This window comes from Aphelocoma coerulescens, chromosome 1A (genome assembly GCF_041296385.1).
Source record: "Aphelocoma coerulescens isolate FSJ_1873_10779 chromosome 1A, UR_Acoe_1.0, whole genome shotgun sequence".
In the NCBI taxonomy this organism is placed as follows: Eukaryota; Metazoa; Chordata; class Aves; order Passeriformes; family Corvidae; genus Aphelocoma; species Aphelocoma coerulescens.
Window position 1 is genome coordinate 58,416,258 of NC_091014.1, and position 13,911 is coordinate 58,430,168.

At 52.5% G+C, this 13,911-nt stretch overlaps 1 protein-coding gene across 1 annotated transcript; it reads right to left on the bottom strand.

The window, feature by feature from the left end:
- Positions 1-3,865: 3,865 nt before the first annotated feature.
- Positions 3,866-5,346, bottom strand: ASCL1 (achaete-scute family bHLH transcription factor 1). Its single transcript, XM_069003955.1, has 2 exons — positions 4,668-5,346; positions 3,866-4,458 (listed from the first exon to the last, which is right to left on the bottom strand). Exon 1 carries the CDS (start codon positions 5,344-5,346, stop codon positions 4,690-4,692), a length of 657 nt encoding a protein of 218 aa, XP_068860056.1. The 3' UTR covers positions 3,866-4,458; positions 4,668-4,689.
- Between the last annotated feature and the right edge of the window lie 8,565 nt (positions 5,347-13,911).

Genomic DNA, 13,911 nt, shown 5'->3' on the forward strand with positions numbered 1-13,911 from the left:
CTGACACGCTAAGAACTCGCTCGCTTGGGAGCTCGAAGTTGCTGCGCACTGGGACGGACCGGGGGGGTGGGGGGGCGACCGGGGGGGCCGCTTCTCCCGTCTCCCCTTTCCAAGAGGCGAGAAGCAGGGAGACGCAGAATCGCCCCACACTTCAAGTCGGGCTAATCCCTGAATGCACTGAGTAATACGCGCTGCATTATGGAGCGGTGAGCCAGGGCGTCCCGTGTGTGCCCCCCCCCGCCCCCGCCCGGCCGCGCCCGCCTCGCCTTGGGCAGGTGCCCGCTCCCCTCGCGTGCTGCCGGCCCCGGCCGCCGCACGGCCCGGGCAGCGCGGAGCGGCGCGGGGCGGGGAGAGCGGGCGGGCGGGCGGGCGGCAGCTGCGGCGGGCGCACGCCGCCCCCGAGCCCGGCGGGCCCCCGCCGCGCCGCCGCCGCCGGGATAAAGGCTGAGGCACGACACGCGCGGGGACAGCGCTGCCCGCTGCCTGCCCGGCCCCCGCCGCCCCCCCGCCTGCCCTTGCGAGCCCGCACACAAAAGGCAGGACCTGCGCCGCGGGGAGGGGCAGGAAAGAAAAAGGAAGAAGGAGGGGGAACAAACAAACAAACAAATTTTAAAAAAAGGGAAAAGAGAGGGGGGAAAGAAAGGTTTTTTTAAAGCAGGAAAAGAATCCCCGGGCTCCCCAAAACCCAGCGCTAGCGGGGCTGGGTGCGGGTCGGCGCCTCTCTCTGAGGGGAAGGTGAGAGGAGGGCTGGGGGCAAGAGGAGGCTCACAGGGGTGCCCACAGGCCTTCCCGGGGACAGGGGCCTGGGGGGCTTCCCCCTCCATTCTTACCTGTGCGGGAGGGGTGGAGGATGCGGAGGCTCCGCGGGGCCGGCGCTGCTCCCGCGTGCGTAAAAAAGTTTGGGCATAAGATAGCATCACGGGGGAGGCTGTGGGGAGAGGGCAGCGGCGGAGCAGGAATAGGGAGTGAGGGGAAATTCCACGCCGCGGGGAGGCTCCCCCCGACTCCCACCCGGCTCCGCGGGCGCGGATCTCGCGGGCCGTGGTGTGGGGAGGCGGGGGCAGCGCTGCCCGCCTCCGCGGGCCTCGCCGTGCTACCCCGCCGCTGCCCGAGGGTCTTGGCTTGGGGAAGGGCACACACCCCGGGATTGGCATGTGTTAACGGGACACTTTTCCTGCATTACGATAAATAAACACACAGGTAGATAAATTAATAAATCCGTGGCAAAGCAACCTTCATCTGCACACACATCCCCTCTCCGCTCCTATTCCCCTCCCCCCCCACACACCAAATCCTGAGTAGTTCTAAAACTTATACTGCGCCCAAAGAAGTCCCTGATTTATGGAGTTTACTAATGCTAACTGAATACTGTCTGTCAGGCAGCGCTGAAAGGCTCTCCGCGCTAATACAAGAAAAGGCTTTGTGTTGCTAAGCGATTAGAGCAGATGTAATGAGATTTACCCCAATCCTGCTTTGCCCTTTCCCTATCTTCAGTAAAATTGTGTGTGTGTGTTTTCTTTCTTTCTTTCTTTCTTTCTGGAGGGGGCTGAGGGGAAAAGGGAGGGAGGAGGTGGTGAATTTCTGAGCCTGTCTTATACATTGTAGCGAACAACAGCGTAACTTTGCCTTTAGTTTAATGAGTCTGGATATTTACTATTCAGAAGTGAGCAAAAAAGAACACCTGTCTACACAAGGAAGAGAAATTTCGCCTTTGTAACAGAATGAAACATTATCCTAATGTTATATTCATAGCTATAAATTACTCGCTACACTTTCTTTGCATACCTTATCTGTGCACTTGCAAAAGTGGGTAAATAAAAAGGGAGATGCTGTAAAGGGAGAGCGGATGGCGGCATATAACGGTTATTATTTTCATAACTAAACATTAGTTCCACGAGCGGTTAAAACAATGAGTGTTTGTGCTAAAGTAATGAGGGATTTCGTGACCCCACCGTGTCCCGTCCTTCCGTCCCGTCCTCCCCCCTCTCTTCCCTCCCTCCCCCCCCCCCCCCCCCCCCCCGCGATTAAATCACGTATTGATCATTTCAGGGCATGGGGGGAGGAGGCGAAGGGGCAAATGTGTGTATACTTTTAAAGCAATGCAGGAAGGACATTGACATACACACGTATAAACGTCCATGTGTGCATATGCGTCCTTGCACATATCTATCTCTAATCTATACTTACACATACACACACACACACACACACACACACAGAGGGAAGGAAAATTCCAGGCTCCTCCACCAAAGTTTTTCCCTCTTCTTTTTTAAAAATAGCTCATCCCTCGCAACTCGACGGCACATTTGTAGTGGAGCAGGCTAGATTTTTTTTTCTTTTTAACTCCGTACGACACACTGGCTCTCCCCCGTCTTTGTTGGTTTTTTTTACTTTTTTTTTTCTTTTTCTTTTTTTTTTTTTTGTAAGATGCATTTTGCGCTTTGCTTTCCGCTTGGCTTGGTGCACGCAAACTGAATTTGCAAGTGATGCAGGAGCCAGGCGAAAAGAAGGCGAATTCTGGTCACGTCCTTACTAACTGACAACAAGCAGGCTAGCCAAAAAAAAAAAAAAAAAAAAAAAAAAAAAAAAGAAAAAAAAAAGAAAAAAAAGCGGGGAATGGGGGGAAGAGTACAATTTCTTTTTGAGTCTTGGTAATGGGGTACTTTTACAGGCAGATCACGCTATTTGGGCAGAATAACAAGTTTGGAAAGACCAATATCTCTGCGCTGCCACCTATTTCTACTAGTCAATTTATTTATTTAATTTTATCTCCCTTCGCCTCGCTTCCCTTCTTTCCCGCGACGATTTTATTTACCCAGCCACTGCCTCCGCAGAGGCAACACAGCGCCCCGTGTTTTGGGTGGCGGCGGCTGTGCCATCCCCCGTATTTTTCTGCCCCGTTGGGTCAGAGCGGCGGAGGAGGACAGGGTCACACCGCCGAAATGCGGCATGGAGCGCCCTCTTTTTTTAAGAGTTGGGCTTTGGGGAGAATTCTGTAATGTGCAGTGATTTCAGGAAGGACAATGCAAGCATTAATCATCCCCTCGCCTTTTGATTTGGATACACATTTGCAACACAGAAGGGCAAGAAAACAATGGTGATAGCGCTACATCTTTGCATATTTATATAGAGATAGATAAAGATATATATGTTACATCCATCAGATACAAACACTTCATATGCAACTTAGCTCCGGTATAACATCAATTAACATTCTGTCCTTACATTCATCGTTGTCAATGGCAGAAAGAAAAAAAAAATTGCATGCGGTAGGCAGCTGATCATTTTAATTTTAAAAAAGTTTTATTATGAAACTAGTTTGTATAAAATAGGGTTATACAGGACCTTTGTAAGTTTTTAATAAAACAGTAAGAAAAGGCAGTGATGTCGGGGGCTTTTTGTTTGTTTGCTTGCTTCTCTGGTTTTTCTTTTTTTTCCTTTTTTTTTTTTTTTCCCCAAAAGGCAGCATATGAAAACAAATGGCTACCGTTTTGCGTTTGGACAATAGCTGCATAAACTTTGTTCACTTTGAACATTGTTTAATGACATTATTAATACATTAACAAAGTTTCTATAAAGTAAGACACATTGGTGCTAAAGTACATCTGGAGGAAATCCAAGTCCTTTACAAAACCACATACAAAAATGGCAGTTGTAAGGTAACGTTGACTACGAGTCTAAACATGAAGAGGTAATAAGCATTACATATTAAAAAAAGTATCAAGATATACACATTTTAAACCATTTGTACAAAACCTCTATAAATCTCTCTCTCTCTTATGTACAAAAATAGCTTAATATATCCCCAACGGGGTTAGGATAGATACAAATAGATTTTCTTATCATAAAAAAATTCACCAAAAAAAAAAAAAAAAAAAAAAAAAAAAAAAAGATTGGAAGCATTCTATGGTGGAAACGAGAGGAAAAGCTTGGATCGAGGGGAGGGAGAGGCACGGGTACATGGCGGGTAGACGGGGCTCCAGGGACTTCTTTGAGTACAGCATAGCTTAACTTCAGCATCTCCACAGACATCGGGAAACTAACTTTGTCCGCAGGTGATGAACGCCAGTCTCTGAAGGGCCGCGGTGGCGGCGAGGAGATGGGCCGCCTTTCTGCTGAGGAGGAGGAAGAGGAAGAAGAGCTCCTCCGCCGGCCGAGGAGCGCAGCGGCCTTTCCCGCGGCCCGGGGCTCCCCCGTCGGACACCCGCTCCGCCGGGGCGCAGTCCGTGGCAGTACGACGGAGTGCAAAGGCCGGCCGGTCTCCGGGGCCGGGGGCGACCACCCCGACCACCCCCGCGGCGCGCAGCGCTGTGCCCACTCGCCGAGAGACGTGCCCGCACCGCCCTCCGACGGCAAGGGAGCTGGAAATGCAACAGGTGGATTTTTGTCGCTCTCTGTGTGATCTGGTTTTGCGTGGTTTTTTTGGTTTTTATTTTTTTTTTCCCTTTTGCAACTGTCCTGTAACAATAAAAGAGAGAGGAGATCAGAGCCGCGCCGGGACCGGTGCAGCTCCGGGCCGCAGAGCCGCCCGTAAGTACCGCGGGACACGCGGTGCCCGCCCGCGGGGGCAGCCCCAGCTGCGCCCCCTCCCCAGACGTCTGCGACCCCGCGCCCGTCCCCCCGCTATCCCCCCGGCATCCCCCGGCCCTCGGCGGGCGCCTACCCACCTGCCGGGAGGGCGGCCGGCGTTCAGAACCAGCTGGTGAAGTCAAGAAGCTCCTGCTCCTCGGGGCTGAGTGGGTCGTAGGAGCCCTCGTCGGAGGAGTAGGAGGAGACGGGGGAGCCCGCCATGGAGTTCATGTCGTGGGAGTAACTGGGCGAGATGGTGGGCGAGAGGACGCCTGCCTGGAAGGCGGCGCTGACGGCGTCATGCTCGTCGAGCAGCTGCTGCAGGGCGCGGATGTACTCGACGGCGGAGCGCAGAGTCTCCACCTTGCTCATCTTCTTGTTGGCAGCGCCGTTGGGGACGTGCTCCCGCAGCGTGGCGAAGCCCAGGTTCACCAGCTTCACCCGGTTGCGCTCCCGCTCGTTGCGCCGCGCCACGGCCGCCGGCTGCTGCTGCGGCAGGCTGTACCCAAAGCCGCTGAAGTTGAGCCTCCTCTTGCAGCGCATCAGCTCCGGCGAGGCCGAGCGCTGCCGCTTGGCCGCCCGCGGCGCCGAGGGCTTGCCGCCTGGGGAGGGCTGCCCGCCCGCCGGGCTGAGCTGCGGCGGCGGCGCCCCCGGGGGCGGCCCCGGAGGGGCGGCGGCGGCGGCGGCGGCCACCGCCGCGGCGAAGAAGCACGCCGGCTGCAGGAAGGGCGGCTGCCCGGTGGCGCTGGACATCCTGGCGGGGCTGCCGCTGGCCATGGGCGCGGGGGCGTCCTGCGAGGCGGGGGCGCCCGAGTGACGGCCGGTCCCCGTCCCCCCACCACCACCACAAAAAAAAGGAAAAAAAAAATCAAAAAGAGAAAAAGGAAAAACTTGCGACGTTCAATTTAAAATTAAAAAAAAAAAAAAAAAAAAAAAAAGAGCTAGGCGACAGACGGCAGGGGAAAGGGACAGCGGCGACCGAGGGGAGCGGACGGCGGAGCCGGGCGGGCAGCGGGGACGGCGGGCGGCTCTGCCCGCCCCCCTCCCTCTCGCCCTCCGTGCGGCGGCCGCGGGGAGGCTCGTGGCGCTCGCGTGTGCGCAGGCTGCTTTGCAAAGCCCCTTTTGCAAAAAAGTGGCTGAGGATTGTGTCTCTTATAAGGGGCGGACGGGGCTCGCCCCCCCCCTTCTCCTACACGCACACACACACACACACACACATACACGCACTCTCCCCCCGCCACCCCCCGCGCTCACACACACGCACACCCTGCACCTTGCGCCTTCCACGCTCCCCCGGCTTTACCGGCCGCGATGCGCGGAGCACCGCCGCCTTTTCAGCGCGGGACACACACACACACACACACACACACACACACACAGAGACAGGCAGACAGACAGACGGACACACAGACACACACACACGAGCCCCCGCGCCCCCCGCCGCACACGCGCTGGCGGCCGCGCCGCCCCGCCCCCCCCGCCGCCCCCCGGCGCCGCTCCCCCGCCCCGCGCGCCGCCCCCGCCGCTCGCGGGTTTGTTGTCGCAAGTGCGTGCGCCCGGCGCGTGCCGCGCTCCCGGCCCTGAGCAAACACCCGCGCCGGGGCGCCGCGCGGGCCGGGGGCGGGGCGGGGGCGGCGCGCGTGGGCGCCGCGGGGGGGGGCGGGAGGGCGGCGCGGGGGCGGGAAAGCGTGAGGGAGAAAGGGAAAGGGGGGAGCCCTGCCCGCCCGCCGAGGGGTGTCCGAGATGGGGTGCGGGCCGGAGCGCTGCGGCGGCGGGCTGAGGGAGAGGCAGCGGGTGACTCCCGGCGTAGCCCCAGCGTGTGCAGGGCATTCTCTACTGGGGCCACCTCAGCGGCACCTGCCGGGGTTTGGAGGGGGGGAGAGCTGCGGTGCGGGACGCGTAGGCACGGCGGCGTCCCGTGGCGTGAACAGGCAAAGCGGTGAGCCCCCGTGGGGGAAGCGCCCTTGCCATTGCGGGACGCGGCGCGTTCAGGGGCCGCCGGGAAGGGAAACTTCGTGTGCGGGACCTCGGCTTCCCGTTGTGCCTAGAGAGCACAGGGACGCCTGGTATCGCTCCCTTCGCTCACCGAGCGCTGCCAGGCTGAGCTCCGTGAGTGTCCCAGACCCACCGCCGGGGGCTGTCGTCCCCCCCCGCTTCCAGCGGCCGACGCCGCGTGTGCCCGGCCCCGCACACGCCCCGCGGACGGCCTGATGGCTCTATTAGCCAGCGACAGCGGCGGGTGAGCCGGGCTGGGTGATAGGAAGAGGACGGCTGAGAGCAGGGCAGGGTAAAGATTTCTCGGGAGAAGTCACCTCGAATTACCCCTCTGGAATGCTGAGCACCACGGGGTGAGCCTGTCAGGAGAGAAAAAACAAGCCACTCTTGGGCACGTCCCACGCGGGCGGTCCCTGCAAGGTCCAGCACAGGGAGAGAGGAGGTTTATCTCATAAATTATGGGTGTGCTGGGCAGAGCCGGCAGGTGTGCAGCCAGCCTGCCCTTCACTGCCAGATCCCATTTCCCAGGCCACACAGTCTGCTTGCTTGTCCCGGGGAACCCACTGATCCCCTGCTCCTCCCACAGCACCCCACAATGTGGAAGTAGGTCACCAGCTTTCCAAGCAGGCAATGGCACTGGCTTGTAACTGGGGAGTCAGGATGGACCTGGCCTATGCAGGGGAAATTAGCGCTCCTCCCAGGTGGAGTCTCACTTGTGGCTCAGGACCAAATGAGGAAAAGCAGCACTGAGGTGCTGAGAATTTGAGGCTGGTGTGCCTTGGGGGTCACACTGACCCTTGGGGCTGCAGGGCTGTAGGCAGCCTGGGAGACATGACGAAGCTCAGCACCTGATAATGATGATCTTGGCTTTCTCTCCCTGCCCTACTGCCTTTCACATATCCATGTTTTTCTGAAACCTTTAACACATTTTCTTCAGCTCTGTCTCATTTCCACTTCTCTCTGCACCTTTCTACTCTGCAAACTCATATGTGTGCTCTCTAACCCACTAAAAAGAGCAGAGCCATGGTATGACAGTCTTGCCATGGTCATATTACGGCTCTAGGAAGTCCCTGGCAGGTGGCTTTAATCCCTGGTTACTCACAGCAGCTCCAAAGCATGGAAGGAGGGGACCTGCAGGGTCCATGTTCAGGTTTTGGTGGAAAGTACTGCAAAAGTAAGCCCTGTGCTGTTGTTGACCTCAATTACAGCAGCCTGGAGCTGCAGGAATCACTTCTCATCTGCCACTGGATCCCTGACCCTGGCTGTGTGTGTGAGTTTAAACAGTGATAACCAGAAACATAGCACAGGAGAACCTTAATGTGCACCTGCTAACTAGTATTTTAGTAGTTTTTTAACATGTTGGCTTTTAATGCAGGTGTGATGAAAAATGTGAAGTAGTTCTGTGTGGTCATATTTATTTTGGGGCCTCTTCACTGATCACAGACCCGTTTCTGACTTTTAACCTACTGTCTCATCACATGTGAAATGTTTTAACTTATTTTTTCTGCTCTTGGGCAGGACAACCAGACCTTAGCAGGATAACATATTTGCTTGTATTTCCTGTTTGGCCAGCTCTCCCTTTTCCAGACAGTTCCAAGTCTTCTGGATGATTTGTTCAACATCCCTTGTCTGATGTCAGAACTGACTGCACTGGAAGCAGCTGTTGCATCACCAGCTCCGCATTGTGACTTTGGGAAGTGCTAACAGAAATATCAAATTAATTGCAGCCCTGTAAACTATAAATATATATAAACAGACTAATTCTTCTGGAGCAGCCCATTTCTAAAACTGGTGTAGAAACAGCACATAGGGACATCCCTGCCCTTGTTCCTGGAAGTGGCAGTATGAGACTGGAATTTCCAGGTCCCTTCTTCTCCAGTCTCAGAGGGCTCTTAAAAAGGCAAAACCTACGAGTCCCAGAGGTCACCAAGTGTAACTCATGTAATTGTGCCTCCGTGGTCCTGTACCCATTTGGCTACCCTGGGTCAGGGTGTGTGTGTGTGTGGGGGATGGATGAGGGGGGCCGAGCCTTTTCCTCCCTTGTCTCATCATGGTCCTTTTCCACTCACTGCCACCGGGGAACAAACTTACCCCTCATGTCTGAGGTGATTCCAATCTCACCAGCTCCTCTGTGTGCTCACTGTGCAAGGTAAGGGCTTTGGGGTTCTGCTCACTGTGCAGAGTAAGGGACCAGATTCCTAAATAATAAATATTGTTCCAAGGTCCCCTGCCTCCATCCAGTCCTATGCACAGTCCTGCACCTGCACCTTAAAATTCTTAATTCTAATATAATGATAAATATCCCTTGCCCTTTTCATGTGGCACTTTTATTTTGGTCTTATTTATTTATTTATTTATTTATTTATTAAATCTTGAACTTTCCTTATGTTATAGTGACTTTTTTGTGTGCCTAAATTGTAGCCACACTCATAAGGTCTTTTGAAGTCCTTGCCTTTTTTAAAAAAAAAACTACTCTGGTATGCTTTTTTTTTCTTCCCACTTCTTTTCTTTTTTAAAGGCCATTTACGTTATGATTAAATGCTGTCTTGGAAAAGCAGAACGAAAGTCGTTAATCTATATAGATCTTCAAAGAATCGATACATTAGGGACTTCTGTAGGATTTGTTACACTCCATTTTGTTACAGTAGGCAGCTCGTCTGGATTTGGGCACATGTGTTTCTCTCCCTCCCCTCGCCCTCCCCCTCTCCTTTCCAGCTTCCCCCCCAAGAGTGAAAATAAAGTAAAAGGTCTTTCATGGTAAACAAAACCAGCTTATTCTCCACATAGAACACATGAATAGCTGGAAAAAAACTTACAATAAATGGTGCATTTTTTTCTCTGCTGGGTATAGCATTCAAGATCAGTCCAGTATTCAAGAAGCAGTCCATTTTTTGCTCAGCAAGAGAGTTTAGAAAAGAAGCGTGGGGTCTATTCAAGGATCTTTTCCCCCTTCACAATTGCTGGGCTTTATGAAACCTATCTTCCATGCCTTGTCAGAGTATTTCTGGGGACCAATTAGTGCTTTGTTGCAAGGCTTCTTTGCTGAATCTTTGAGCAGCAAGAAAAAGCTCTCTTGAGTCTCCCCTTATTTTGACTATTTCAGTCATTACTCAGTGTAATAATTAATATGACAACTGGACGCTGAAGTTTGTATAGAAACACCTCGGCTGCAGGAGAGAGCGTGCAGTGGGTGGTAACAAGCTACAGATCAGACCGAGAAGCCACACACACAAGGAAGGGGGGAAAAAAGAGAGGGAGAGCGAATAATGAATGAAAAGAAAGAGAGAAAGAATAAAGATAAATAAATAGTTGGTGCTGCCCGAAGAAACATAATACAGACTTGGAAAGAAAAAAAAAAAGAGGCACTTAGAAGGGAGTGTGGGGGGGTCAGCCCCAGAGAGGTAAACTTATTTTGAAACAGTTTCCACGTGAATATAATTTTCAAAATTTGCTACTTTCAGAAGTCAGGAAAGTGATTTTCTCCTGGAAAGGCAAGATGTTCCTTTGGGTAAGTAATTTTGAAGGACCGTGTGTTTGTACTTTTGTATACTTGATAAAATTTAATGCCTCTTCCTAAGCATCCCTTTATGGAAATAAGAACTTTAGCGTTATTAAACCTTATTCTTGAGTAATTGTTGCCCATCCTGCTCAGAGCAGAGGAGGCTGTTTATCGGGATAGCAAGTTCGAGTTTTCTTGGTGTTGCATCGTCTACAAGAGGAATAAAGCCTGTGCCCCAATGAAGAACTAAAAATGACGTTTGACCAGGGACACTGCTGAACTCTCCTCGAAAGGCGTCTGGGGATGAACACTCATCACTTTGCAGACATTTTTTGGGCTGCCAATTAGCGCATAATAAATAATTAGAGGTTTTAAGCATATTAGATACAGCTCATGCTAATGAGCTACATCAGGTCTTGTGCTAACCTGAAGTGACAGTTTGCATATAGGGCTGCAAAAAAAAAACCCAAAAAAAAACAGAGAAAAAACCCCCCAAACCAAGCCAGCCGCCGAGGCAGCTTTTTCCCCCGCGGCTCCGTCCCGCTCGCTCCTCCGCAGCTCCCGCGGATCCCGCCGCTACTCCCCTGCCTTCCGCGCCCGCGGAGCGGGGCCCTTCGCTGCCGGCTCTGCCGGGTGGCCCCATTGTGCGGCCACGAGTTGTACGTCCGTCACAGCCCCGGGGAATAAATCAAACCGGACTGCCCCCCCGCATACCCCCATCGCCCCTTTTTGGAGAGCTGAAATTTTTGGGTGGGGGGTAGTTTGTTCCCCTCTCCTCCGAAGCAGTGGTCCCCTGGCAGGAAGGGTAGGAGAGGGTTTGGGTGATGCCTGCGCAGGCCGGGAAGAGGATCCCCCCCTATTCCCGGGGAGGCCAGGCAGCGGGGACAGCCGGGGTCCCCCGCTCCCGCCAGCCGTCTCTGCCGCGAGGACACAGTGCCACCTCCCGGCCACCCGTGCCCCGGCGGGAAGGAGTCAGGGAAATCCACCGGGGACGGGATGGGTGGGGTGCAGCCAAAAAAGCCTTGAGGTCTCGGGGAGCCCGGCTCTGCAGTGAGAGGGGATGTGGCTGGGCGGCTTTGCCACCACGAAGCAGAGGAGGTGTGAGGAAATCCTGCGTGTCTGGGATGTAAAGGAGAGCTACAGCACCCTGAGACCTCTGGTAAATGCATTCACGATACTGATAAGCAGGATGGCCCCCTGCCGTGCACACACACACACACAAACCACCGGAAACATTAATGGAATCCTCGTTTGGGAATTTTTCCCGCCAGCTTCTGTTTTCACTAGAAAATCCCTCTTCCACTGCTCACTGCTCCCTCACATTCACTGGGACATCCTGAACCAGCAGGGAAGGCAGGGAATTGCAGGCCAAGGATAGGCCCAGTGTCCTGGCACGGGAAGGGACATCATTGCCCAGACGCGAAGACTCACAGCTCCAGGGGAGCTGCCAGTCTGCAAATACTGGCTAAAAGCAAGGGCGGCAAAGAGCAGTCTGAAAAGCAGCCAAAGTCCGTGGCCCCTTGAACTCGCATCGTGCTGGCCAGGAGAGCCTGCCAACTTCAGTGCGAAGAGCCCGGTGAGCTGTGGCTGAGAGCACAGCCAGAAAGGGATGCATGTGACATGTGCGTGTGCGTGTGTGTGTGTACCCAAAGAAATTGTGTTTCTGAGGAAGAACGTGTTTTCAGGCAAAGGCAAGGTGGGACATCAGTGCATATCTTCATATGGTTGAAAGGAGAGGGGCTGCACAGAGCTGCAGCAAAAGCCCAGAGCAGGACAGACTTAAAGCTCAGGTACTCACACGGGCTGGAGAATCAGGCACATGAGGAAACTTGAAACCCAAGTGGGAAAACCTGGTTGGCAGTGTCACTGCAGGGGGATGAACCAATGCTTGGTATGCTGAACTAGTACTTCAAAGAGGACAGGGAAGCTCCAGCAATTCGGACTCCGAAATGGCCCAAGGTAACAGATACTGATGCAATTGCATATTCCTAGAGTAACGTCACTGAGCACACACACACTCACACACCCCCACACACCCCCACACACCACTTTGCTCCAAAACAGGAGATTTTGGGGATTCCTCCTGGCAAGATGGAGCTTTGCTTCCTCCAGCCAGTGCCTTTTGCTACCAGGCAACCTCTGGCAGTGCAGACTGATTAAACAGTGAACTGGTGGCAATACACTGGCAATATTATTATGGTTGTATAACAATGAGGGTAAGAGAGAGACTTGCAAAATAAATACAAAAAAAAAAGCAGGGGGTAGGAGGAGGCAAAACACATAATTACAGTGATTTGGCATGAGCATTATTTTGGGTCTGATATTTTACTTTGTCTTGCCATTACTGTTGGATAGAGTGAACATACATAAGAAAAGGGATGGAAAAAGAGAAAAACAAAGAGAAAAATAAAGCCACAAAGAAGTAAAAGAGAGAGATAAAAGTTTAGTGAAAAGAGAAGGGATAAGGAAAGAAAGAGGAAGGCACAAACAGATGAAAGAATAGTTTATCTCACTGGAAAATACACCAGGTGGCAAGGTACAGTGGGTGGGGAAAGTAAACAAGACTAGTTGCTGGAGTCTGTCTTGTCCTGCACAGGGACTATAATCAGTGTTGTCACCATCCTCATATCACTGTTATTTTTTTCCAAGGTGGCCTTCAGTGTCCCTATTGTGGATAGAGCTATGCCTTGTGCTGTACAAACACAGGATACAAAATACTGGCTACTTTAATGAAGTTACTGGCTGAGTAGTTAAAAAAACAGTAGTTTTTATACTGCTGGCAATTACCGGGGATATTTTTCCCTACTGTTCCATCTTTCCTTGCCATGTCCTACTGCCATGTCAGCAGGGTCCAGTGTATTTCGTGTGCATCACATTTGGCTCTCTATCTTGACCTGCCAGCCCATACCACAGGCTTGCTGATCACTTCAGATATTAACTTTCTATCCCTACATGCAGTTTCAGGATGCACAAAGAAGCAGCTCTTCTGAAAAATGTATGTATTTGCACCCAAAACTCTGAGTTACTTCAGGTGCATGTTATATAGTTGATCATTTCAGTGGGATGGATTCTGACTCCACAGTCATGGGATTCAACATGGATTTGGACTGAGAACCATGAAAATGGCTCCACTCAGTTTCCCCACTGTAAGGCTACTGGATTTTACATGTATGAACAATTCACAGTAAGTTTTGCTAGTGTTCACCAATACACACAGGTGTGTGTAGTAGAGCTTCCTTCAAGGATAAAATAACTGTAAAGACAATTTGTCTCCACCAGGAAAATATAGCAAGATCACCTGCCTTGACACAATTTGTCTCTCTAAGACTTCATCTTTCCAAAGAGCAAGTTGCCTAGTTGCTTCATTTTTTTCACCTGCCCTCTGATATCAGGCTACAGCTTTCCAATTTCCCTTACCCCATTTGGTGACTCTTATTAATAAAACCAAATCTGGGCTCTTTCATATCAGTACTTTACTAACCTACCCTGAAATCATTTATGTGCCCCACTCTGTTCCCCTTGTGCTTTCCGTGGCTGACACTATATGCAGGCACACATGCAACATCTGCAGTTCAACATCCTCCTGCCCTAGAGCTCTGACCTACTATTGCCTGCTCCTTTTCTTTCTTTACCTTCTTCCCCTTCCCCATGTTCTGGCTCATATTCCAGTGTGTGAAACTCCTGTTTCATGCTTCCCTCGTACTGTGTGTCTCTCCAATGTCTGGCGAGTGGAGCAATGTCTCCTGCTCTCTGACCTCTTTGGAAGCAGACCCAGAAGCCCTGCTGAAGGACAAGACCCTCAGCTGTGCTCTGCCAGAGCCTTCCATGTCTGGCCTTTGACATCCAAA

Excerpts from the sequence above, each read along its gene's own strand:
- ASCL1 (XM_069003955.1), bottom strand. The coding sequence starts at position 5,346 with ATGGCCAGCGGCAGCCCCGCCAGGATGTCCAGCGCCACCGGGCAGCCG.